Source organism: Melospiza melodia, chromosome 15, assembly GCF_035770615.1.
Source record: "Melospiza melodia melodia isolate bMelMel2 chromosome 15, bMelMel2.pri, whole genome shotgun sequence".
NCBI classification, from domain to species: Eukaryota; Metazoa; Chordata; class Aves; order Passeriformes; family Passerellidae; genus Melospiza; species Melospiza melodia.
This window is the reverse complement of record NC_086208.1, coordinates 17,659,967-17,671,065: the sequence shown is the minus strand read 5'-3', so window position 1 is coordinate 17,671,065 and position 11,099 is coordinate 17,659,967. Positions and strand designations below refer to the sequence as shown.

General features: G+C 50.7%; 1 protein-coding gene across 1 annotated transcript in view; it reads left to right on the top strand.

Annotated features, from left to right (window-relative positions):
• The window catches only part of ADAMTS17 (ADAM metallopeptidase with thrombospondin type 1 motif 17), a 155,002-nt gene continuing 143,903 nt past the window's right edge, over positions 1-11,099 (top strand). Inside the window, exons 1-3 of the mRNA XM_063170146.1 lie at positions 1-247; positions 853-1,190; positions 9,396-9,561. Coding sequence (XP_063026216.1) covers positions 1-247; positions 853-1,190; positions 9,396-9,561 — 751 coding nt within the window. The remainder of the gene's footprint in view (positions 248-852; positions 1,191-9,395; positions 9,562-11,099) is intronic.

The window sequence follows — 11,099 nt, the reverse complement described above, 5'->3', positions numbered from 1 at the left end:
ATGGGGGAGCGGGGGGCGTGTCTCGGCGGCCGCCGCCGCCAATGGGCGCGCGGAGCCGCGGCGGGGGGCGTGGCCGGGCGCGCGCCGCGGCGATCCCCAGTGCCGAGGGCGGGCAGGGCGCACTCGGGCCCCGCTCCCGTCGCTGCGCTGCGCGCTCGGCCCCGCCGCCGCACTACCATGTTTGACGGCTGCCTCCTGCCCCTCGTCGTGCCCTGTCTGCTGCTCTGCGGACTGGACGCCGGCACAGGTAGCGCTCCCAGCCGCCCCGGCTCCCCTTCCCCGGCGGCGCTGACAGGGTCCGGTCCCGGGCGGCAGCGTGCGGGCGCGGAGCGCTGGGCACGCACCGCATCCCCTGCGTGGCCGCGGTCCCAGCCCGCGGGATGAATTGCTCCAGGCTTTTGTATTTTCTTTTCCTGTCCTCCCGCTGCTGCTGTAGCGTTCCATGTGGAAAGCTGCTGACTGTCCTTGGCTGCTGCTGCGGCTCGCTCTGCTTTTCCCCTTCTCCCTGCAGATTTTTATTGGGGTTGGTGAAATGCGATGCTTGTGTCTGAGCTATATATCTATATTTTTTATATTTTTTTAATGATACAAGTAGCTTTAGCGTTTGCTCTATTCCTCTCTTCCTGCACGCTTCTGTCTCTAATATATGTGTATATAGAGAGAAATAAATCGCCGTGCTCCGCTGGCTCCATTGTCTGCGCAGCCCGTTCCCGGTTTCCAGCGGGGCTGTCTGCGCTGAAACCCGAGCGCGGGGCTGTCCCGGGGAGCGGGGGGTGCCGCAGTCCCCGGCCGCCCCGTCGGGCCGCGGCTCCGGGGTGCGAGCGCCTGAGCCTCTCTCCTTCTCGCCTGCAGCTGGCGGAGCGGAGCTGGAAGTGGTGATCCCGGAGCGAGTGCCGCTGGAGAAGATCCACCTGCTGCCGCCCGGAGGGGATCGCGGCGGCCCCCGGCGCCGGCGGGCAGCGGCGGAGCAGGACGAGGAGGAGGAGGCTGTGCTGCTCCGCCTGCCCGCCGCCGGCGCCGAGCTGTACCTGCACCTCCGCCGCGACCTACGCTTCCTGGCCCGGGGCTTCGCGGTGGAGCAGCGGCGCGGGGAGGCGCGGCGGCCCCCGCGGGAGCGGCTCTGCTTCTACTCGGGACACGCTCTGAACCGCAGCGACTCCTTCGCCTCCCTCAGCACCTGCGCCGGGCTGGTACTGCCATCCCACCCTTCTTCCCCACCTCAGGGCTGGTGCTGCCATCCCACCCCGCTCTCCCCTCAGGGCCGGTGCTGCCATCCCACCCCGCTCCTTCCCTCAGGGCCCGCTCCTCCCCTCAGGGCCGGTGCTGCCATCCCGGCCCGCTCTCCCCTCAGGACCGGTGCTGCCATCCCACCCTTGTTCCCTTCCTCAGGGCTGGTGCTGCCATCCCGGCCTGCTCCCTTCCTCAGGCCGGGTCCTGCCAGCCCCATGAGGCGGGATGCCTGCCCTCAGGGAGGTGACTCTCCTGTCCCCTCGCCTCACTGTCCCCTCAGCTCCCGGGCCCTGCCAAGCACTGCCGCTGTCCCATGGTGGGTGTTCTGCCCACCCTGGCTCTCCCTGTGGAGTTGCCTCAGCCATCCCTGAGGGGCTCAGGCCCTGCAGTTCCATTGTGGGTGGGTGGCAGAACCCAAGGGTGCTGTAGAGGAGCCTCCTGATGGAAGAGAACATCTTGTGTCACTGTCCCCAGGCATGGGGCAGGTGGCTGTGTCCCGCTGGGGTGATTTGGTGCCATCCTGGCTTGATGCTGTGGCAGCTCTGCAGCTGGCTCTTCCCCGGCTCCTGCTCTCAGTGTTGAGATGTTCACTGTGGTCAGGGAGCAGCCAGTGCCCCAGCATGGTCACAGGAACGTCCCACTCAGGGGGGCTTTTCCCACCACAAGTGTCAGCATTTCTCTGGCTGTAGTTTCAGGTGGCTCTGCAGGGCCTGGCTCTCCTCTGAGCATCCCAGTAGGAGCAGGTGATCTTGTGTGGGACAGAAAGTTTCTCTGTGTTTGAGACAGATGCGTAAGACATTGAGTAGTTTGCAATTATTGTTGATAACTTTTAAAGTACTTCAGGAAGTCAGCGGGGCATTAGGCAGTGATTCCCAGCAGATGGTCCTGGAAGGTGTGCCTGTCAGAACAGACCTGATGGTGGAGATTTATCCTTAAACCGTAGTGAGGAGCAGTTCATGCTCTGCCCTCGGGGCTCCAGCCTTCGTTCCGGAGCCATTTGAGGGCGCTGTGCCTCAGGATTAAAAAAAACCCCAGCAAACAGAGATGCTGAGGTCTGAGTGGCACTGGAAGTGGAGCTGAGTTCCACCGAGAGCAGCTTAAAACTAATATCTCTAGTTCAAGCCTTAAATCACTAACAGCTCTATGCTTTTGCCACCAGGCGTGTTTTGTTAATCCTGCTGGGCTTCCAAAGCTGGAAAGCACAAACAAACAGAGGAGAAACCTTTAAAAAAAGAGGAATGTAGTTGTAGGCACAGTATTAACTGCCTGAGATCAGGGAATGGAGGAGGGGGTGATAAAGCTTGGCAAAATTCCCAGCAGGAAAGCTGAAAAAGAGACAAGACTAGTTAGTCTTAGCTCACTACTCAGCAAAAGTGAACAGCAATATTGCAGTACCTGTTTGGATCATGGCAATTCTAAGCAATGGCTAAATTGACATAACTGGGCTGGATCAGCCTGGGATCAGTGTGAAAGCTGCTGGTTTGTGCCAAAGCCCCTTGTGTTAGTGGCAGTCCTGGTAAAGCTCTGCTTGCCTTTGCCTTGGACCTGGTCCTGGCAGTGCTCAGAGTGCTGTGGGCAGATGTGTTGAGAGAGAGCTGTTTCTGCATGTTGGGATATTCCTTTCCTGTTAGAGGAATCCATTCATCCTCTTCATCCAGATAATCACCAGGCATGGGAAAGGGCTAGAAGCAGGTGCATGGTACATTGGAATGAGTTAAGGTTAAAACACCCTTGTAAGCTCAAAACTAGAGAACAGAAAACTCCAGTGTCTTGAGGATTAGCCTGAACTTAAGATGGATGAAACTAAACTTAAGATGAACCTCATTAATTATTGAAATGGTTTCATTGAAATAATCCATACCCTCATGTAGATGAACTTTATTTTAGCTGAGTGGACCATTTTGGTTTCTTAAGTCTGTCTTCAAACATGAAACATCTCACATTTTAGGCTGTTTTCAGTGTTTACACAGTGGCCACACTAAACCAGCATACCTGTAGTGAAAGCTGTCTAATGTAGTGGTAAGATGTTTTCTGGGATCAGAGGAATCAAAAGTTTGCCCCAAATTGTCTAGGAAGCCTTTAATGTGCTATGAGTTGAGAGCAGGTGACTCTAGAGCCTAAAATTTTTTGCCTTCTAATCTGGCAATTTTAAAATACTAAGACCATCACTTAAAAAAAAAAATATTTTCCCATTGCTTCCTTGAGCCCTGTTTGCTGCAGGAAGAATAAGACTTTGCCCTCAGCAGCAGCTTCACAGGTGGGACATGGGCCAGACCTGCTGGGCCAGAGGAAAGACCTGGGCAGTGGAAACCTTGCAGCCTGTTTGTGCTGGCATTTGTCTTGTGAGCAGTGCTAGTGCTGCAGTGGGGGTTTCCTGAAAATTCCAGCAGGGGAATGCTCATTGGACTCTGACTGGGTGATCAGGACATCTCCTTCAGAAAAGCTGCTTGCCAAGAGGTAGAGTGGGCAGTAATGCTGTGTCCTGATCTCCAGCTGGCTCAGGCCTTGCTGTAATCACATTCTCAGCCATGCCATAAATCATAGCAAAAGTGATAGAAAATGATCAGGGCAAGTGGAGTTCTAGTAAAAACAAAATCCCTGACACAGTGGCACGAAAACTGAGCTGCAGCCAGGCTGAGCAATTGCTTCCTGGTGATGGGATCAGATTCCCAGTGTGGCATCTGAAGGTTGGGCCCTGGTTTTCAAGCTCTGCTGGCAGATGCTGCTGTTAAGCTGTGTGTGGCTGCTGCAGCTCTGCTTTGGGAAGGGTGGCTGAGCTCTGTGACCTCTGTGAGCTCAGAGTGAGGTAAAAGCTGCTCTACCCACATTGAAATACAGCTCAAGTGCTGGTGTGAGGATGCTCCAGTGCTCCTGTTCCTCGTGACAAGCTGGGAATGGAGCCTAGAGAGGCACAGGGTTCCTGGAAAGTGCTGCTGCCTTCCCCTTGGCAGCCCCGGCCTCTGGGGAGTGCAGCTGTGCCAGCACTTGGACTCTGGCCACAGCTCAGGGCTGCCCTGCCCTGCCCTGCTGCTGGGCACTCCCAGGCAGCTCTGCAGCCCTGGGACCATCACTGCAGCACAGCAGGCAGTGCAGGAACTTTGTGTTTTGGAAAGTTCCAGCTTTGTAAGGCCACAGTTGAGTCACTGTCACGTGCTGAAGTGCTGGACTGCAGCATCAGCCCCTTAGAGCAGGTGTAGGCTTTTCATACCTGTACCTGTGTTTTGGAAACAGTTACAGTTTTGAGAGGGTCATGAGTCCATGTCAAAATAAGCATTATAATTAGAAATTAAAAGAAACTCTTGAAAACTGTTCAGCAGCCAAAAGGTGACAATCACTGGGATGCATTTAAAGGCAGAGGTTTGATTCTAAATAACTTCCATTTTAAAACCCAGAGTCTTTGATCTTGGGTTCAGGATTGCTCTTTGTCTTGTCTCTATATAAGGTGGCATGTCCTTCTCAGTAGAATTTAGAGAATAGTTTGTGCCTCCTGTGTCTTGTCTCTAAATAAGGTGGCATGTCCTTCTCAGTTGAATTTAGAGAATAGTTTGTGCCTCCCTCCAGTTCAGGCTAGTTCATGGAGTTCTGCTGGAGAAGAGGAACAAGGATGCAGCAGAGGCTGCAGTGTGTCAGGGTTAGGCCAGTCTGGGTGTCAGGGGTGGGTGAGTGATGAAGATAAACACTTCCCTGGTGGCCCATCCTGTGCCACAGGTACCTTAGGCTGGTGGATTGCCAGTTTCACTGCAGAGGGAGCTGGTGCCTGGTTCAGAGCAGGGGCTGCAGCTCAGGAGCTCCATCCTGGCCAGGGAGGTGTTTTCTGTGTGCACCAGGGCGGTGCTGCCCTGCAGGTGACTCGGGAGCCTCTGCTGCCGTGGGAAGCAGGGCAGAGCAGGCGTGTGGGGATTAAAGATGATACAATTTCCCCCGAGGAAACCTTCAGCTCCACTGAACTCTCCTGTCTGGGAGAGGAGCTGTCTGGCATTCATCCATAGCTGGGCCACAAGCTGAAAAGTTAAACCTCTTAAATTACTGTGCTGGGTTTCCTTGTGCTGGGATTTTCTTTCCTCTTCCACAGTGGACAAGAGGGAGAAGATGTTGGGGTTTCCTTGTCTAGCAGAGTTGGAGGCCAGGGCAGATATTCCTGGGTATGTTCTGCTCTCAGAACTGAGTGTAAACCTGAAATGACTCTGGAACAAGACTTAATTTAAAGCTCTTCTTTTCAATTTGCTTGAATTGCACTTTTAAATAATAACCAAGCAAAGCTGAAACATGGTTAATAAGGGCGGGACTAAAACCCACATGAAGTTTATTAAACTGTATTTGTGGGTTGTTTTGTTCTTCACTTTAAACATTAACTTCCTTTTAACTCTGAGGAAATGGTTAAACAACAATTTGCAGCGTAACAGTTGAGAAATTGAGAAGGGGATGGAATTTGTCAGATGTTTAAATCTGTTCTCTTTTCAGCATGTTCTATGTATGTAACTAATGAACACTTAGGAGCAAGAGAAAAATCTGTTAAAGATTCAGCATTTCACAGATCTCCTTCAAAGATGTTGTGAAAATAAAAAGGGCTGGAAAAACAGTGTAACTGTTGGAGAGTATTAACATGTGGGAAGGTCGGGAACCATGTGCAGAGAGCACTGAGGATTTGGATCCCTGTTCTGAGCAAGCCCTGGAGCTGCAGCAGCTCCAGCAGCACTGCCAGGGCACAGGGACAGAGCCAAGGAGGCAGGATGGGGTCACACAAAGGCTGTGCCACTGCCATTCCAGTGTCACTCTGTGAGGACCTTCCTCCTTTCCCTGCTGCATTTAGCCCAAGAAAAGCTCCACTGTAGCAGAGGAGTGGTACAAGAGTAGATGACAGTGAGCAGGTTGCTTGAGTGACCCCTGTGTGTGTAAAACCCTGGATAAGAGCACATGGGAATGTTCTGGTGGTGAGCAATGTTGAGCTGATTTCTAAAATAAGGATGTGAACTATCCCCAATGTGAAAGATCTTGCCACTGTTAGGCACAGTGGTGAGTGGGGCTGTAGGGGGAAGTGTGGATTATTGTTTGTTTTAATCAGCTTGTCAGTTTGCCTGCCTTTGGGGGGCTGAAATCATTCCAGCCTTTCCTGTTAGCAGAGCTGCAGGGCTCTGTCAGCTGCATGGTCTGGCCACACCAACTGTAAAATTAATGCAGATGGTGGTGAACTCCTGCACTCCTCTGAATTTTTGGGTTCCTGTGTCTCAGCTCCTCCAGGATGGTGGGGCTGGGCAGCTGCTTTTCCCAAAATTCAGCTATCCCAGGATCTGGCACAGCAGCAGGTCCTGGACTCCCACAGGGAGAGAAGGATGGGAGGGAGTATCCCAGCTCTTGATGTGCATCTCCCCAGGCAAATGGGAATTGGCAGGTCCAAAGCATTTCAGTTAATTGGAGTGATTTCCTGGGATGTGGGAAAAGTAGCTCCAAGGGTTACCTGGTATTCTGTACTTTTACTTCCTTACTTCTTTTTACTTCCTTGTCTTCAAAAGCCCTCTGCAGTCCCTCAACTCAGACAAGACAAGGAAAGCCCAGAGCCTCTGGCCAGGGCTGATGTCTGATCTCTCATGCTGGGATTAGCACAAGGCAGGATCTGCAGGATTTGAGGGATGCAAATGAGGAATGCATTTCTTATGGAAAAAGCAAAATAATGACCTGACTATTTAAGTTGCAGGGTCCAAAAGATCTCCTTGGGCCAGCAGGTTTGGGGACTCTGCAGAACCCAACTGGCAAATCTGGGGGAATTTTTAGCATTTTTAACTCCCTAGAGATGCTTTACAGGCCTCATCCTGCAAACCCTTCCTGCTTGAAACTCTATTTGCCTGTTCAGATTGAGCTTGAGATGCTTCCCAACGTATTCCAGGGTGAAGACTCATGGCTCTTTCTCTCCATAGGTTTCACAATTCCACAGCAAATGTGAAACATAAGTCTTTTCCAATGGTTTAAATTATTTTCACTCCTGATGCCAGAAAATTGGGATAATGTGGGGTGGTGATGAAACTGACTTCTTCTTACACACTTTTGGCACCAGCTGAAATGGTTGGCAGTCTGTCAGGAGCTCTGGTGTGGCTTTTAGTACCATGGCACCAGATTTATAACCCTTCTTCTAAATAATTAAAACCTATATTAAAAAAGGGGGTTGGGGCTACCTCCCAGCTGGAAGATTGGAACAAGGAGGGGAAATAGTGGAGAACATCATAAAGGAGGCTGAAAGAACAAGTCACCAGAGCTTTTGCTGTCTCTGGAGCAACTCTGACAAAGCCCAACTTGTGACTGAAGTGAAAAGGCAGCCCTTTGGACACTCCAGGCAGAGGGGGTCTTGTAAACTGCTGAGCATTCTGTAGGGCCTAGCAATAATGTTGGGTTTTCTCTGTATGCAGGAAGGGCCAAGGCATTTTATCCTTAAGCAATTCTCTGTCCCAAGAGCAAGGTCTCTTTTGGAAGGCCCCAGAGAGGAGTCTCCTGTCACCTCAGAGACAGGGCACTGATTGTCTCTGCTGTGCTTTGCAGCCATGCCCAGTGCAGACACCAACTTTTACAGTTTTCTCTTTGTCCAAGCTCCCTTTGGAAATCAGTGACCCCTCCTGAGACCCCCTGAATGCTGTTCAGTTCTCGTGGCTGTCAGAGGAGGAGAGCTCTCATTTCTGCTGCAGAAATTCCTCTTGCTGGAAATACTGGGCCAAAGGGATTTCCTGGGTGTACGTGAGGACGGGATTTGGCAGGGAGGTGTGGAAATGTGCAATATACAGTATGGATGTAATGTATATTATAAATCATACTAGTACAGTCAGCTGTTGAGCATACAGCATTTGGATGTACGTGCAGAGCATTTCTTTGGAGAGTTGCCTGGCTGGCACAGAGTGTGGGGAGGGGGGACCAGGAAAGCCTGGCCTCTGTTTTTGTGTGCAGGATGGGTGTTGGAGCTCTCTGGAAGCACCTTTACCTCTCAGGTGCACAGTCCTGGCAGAGCAGATGAGCCCTTCTGTTGTCAACAGAAGTTAAATCAGACCTCAAGACTTCTCTCAAGGGGGAGGTACAGGGCAGAGCAGTGTTTTGAGCCTTTTAATTGCAATATAAATAATCACTGGATTAGTGCAATGAAAAATAAGAACTCCTCACTGCAAATACCCACTTTGTGCAACATGTTACAGCCTTGGTGTTGATTACTAAACCTGGAGGCTTTGTTAAGTTTTGAGGTGATAACTTTGCTTTCACTCTGTTCTTTTCATGCCAGAAAAGGAGTGGAAAAAGCATAAAAGAACCTTAAAAGCTCTGGGTTGTGAGCAGAGGAGGGCTCTCCTGGGGCAGGAGCTGGCTTCCAAAGGTGTTCTTGCCAGCCCTGCTGTAAGGTCTGGACTTGGTGCAAGGAAGGCAGGGATTTAGTGCTCTGACCTGGACCCTATGGAGTTATTTAGGCAGGGTCTTTGCCTTCCTAGTGTCACTTATTCCAGGAATGGTGGAAAATCCTGAAACTGGGGCAGTACAACAGTCCCTTCCTGACTTCACCTCTGAAACCCAACCCATGGCCTGCAGGGAGAGCAGAGCTGACTGTGTGGCCCCTAATGTAGTCAGGAAGAGGTGTTTGGTCCCAAAAATGCTGTGTGGCTCTGCAAGTCACACTTGCATCAGCTCACTCAGTGTTCCTTGTGAGGGTGGTGCCCACAGGGTGCAGGCAGTGTCACCTCTGTGCTCTGAGACAGTAAATGCCATTCAATAGCAGGGCAGTCCTGGCAGCTGGAGAGGTGATTTTGAAGGGATTTCTGTTAACAGGATTTATTTGTCCTCATGTGAGCTGAGCATCTTGTAAAACACACATATTTGTGGCACTGTGTCTGGAGGGGGAGGAGGAAGGGAAAGCAAAAGTGTTGACAGGAATCCCCACCTTTCCTTTGTTCAGTGCATTGTTCCTAGTGCTCAGTAATATAAAAAGTAAACAAGAGAAGCAGATGAAGTTCTTTATTCTGTATTACACAGGCTGAACACAACCATCATCCTGTTGTTTCCTCACACTGCAAATGTGAGGAAATGATGGGATTATGGCTGTGAAATGACCTGGGTGAAATTTCCTGGGTTTCAGACCAGGCTGGATAGACAAGGCTTGGGCACCAAACTGATGGGGGTTTTTTTTTGTTCTGTTTTGTGCACAGGTTGGCTACATCCAGCTTGGGTCAGAGCAGCTGCTGATCCAACCTGTGAATGCATCTGAGAGCTCCTTCAGTGGGAAGGAACATTTCATCAGGCGGAGACGATCCCCCAAGCCTGGCCACCCCTCCAGGCCCCAGGGCCCTGAGGAGCACTGCAAGGTTGTGGCAGGTGAGCTTGGAGTGGCTCCAGAGAGCAGCCATGGCAATTCTGCTTGGATTTTGTGATTCTATTGGGTGGGCAGCTGGGGCTGGGGAGGCATGGCAAGTGTGGGTGAATCCTGTTTCTGCTTCAGGCTGGAGTCACATCACAGCCATGAGGTTATCAGGGCATGTGCTGTAACACTGGACATGTGAGATGATAAATTCTGCTCTAATCTTGCAGTGTGACCACTGCTCAGGGAGGGATTCACTGGGGTTTTAGCAAAGGTTCAGGATTTTTAACTGAAGTCAGTGTTGATGGGGACTCTTCCATCTCGCCTTTCTTCTGGAGTTGTGCTGAGCAGGCAGGGATAGAATGGTGATCCTCACGTTTCAGAGGGTGGAAAACATCATTTCACCTGCTTTGATATAATTGAATCACAAGTATCATCCGTGGAGTCCAACTCCAGGGATCCAGCTCATAATGGGATAAAGGGATATCTGGAGATGGAAGAGATGCACAGTTTGTCTTTCAGAGGAATCTGCTTTCTTTTTCAGCTTCTCATGCCATCATTCTTACTTCTGTGTAGGAGAGCACACAATCCATATCAGGGTCAACTGAGCAGACTTTGTATTCTTTTATGGCTTTAAATTGCTTTTGTAAGAGCTTGTGTGCATTTGGAGCTACTAGATGTAGTTCAGAAGGTGATTTTTTTAAACTAGGAGCTTGATTTTGCCTTTTCTCTCTGGTGTTTGATTCATCAAACCTAAACTCTATCTGATAAAACAGCTGTTATACCATATATTATAATGTGCTATCATTTTTCAGGAGAAAATGGCCAACTCTGTTCATTGATCATATCCTGTCTTCTCCCACTTTCAAAGCCACACAGGCAAATTGCCAGCTGATATAAACTATTTTTTTGCTTCTTCAGAGTAATTAAATTTTATCATTTCTGGAATTCTCTCTGGGTGTGTTGCAGAGGGGGTATTTTTTATGCACTCTGTGACATCTCTTCATTAGGTTGCAGTGTCCCTGTATTTTCTGCTCCTTTCATTCCTCTTCTGCCTTCTCCTGAGTGGGTTCCATAAATGGAGCAGTGGGTTCTGCTGCTGGGGAGCAGGGCTGGGGGGATTTTCTGGGCACAAGAATGAGGATCACTGGTGTGGGAAGAGCTGAGTGCTCAGGGACAAGGGCTGCTGCTGGATGTGGAAGGTTGTGGCAGCAACAGGAGGCACAAAAATCTTCCTTGTGGGAGCAGCAGTGGAAGGGGCCTGAAGGAGCTCACTGGAACAGCCAGGAGCCTGAAGTTTGCTTGTAAGGCTTTGTATCTCAGTTTTTGTATTTAACCACACCTATGCACCAGGAAAACAACCTGTGCCTGCTTCTGCACTGGGTGCTGGTAAATCCTGCAGCCAGGACCTTTATTTTCTCCTGTGTGGAGCTGAGCTCTTAATAGTTCAGCAGGTTTATCATTCTCAGGGGTTCAGACTAAGCCAATCTGCCCTCTGATTCTCTGAGAATGAAATCTTGGATCTGGTTGCAGTTACAGATCCCTTATGTCTCTT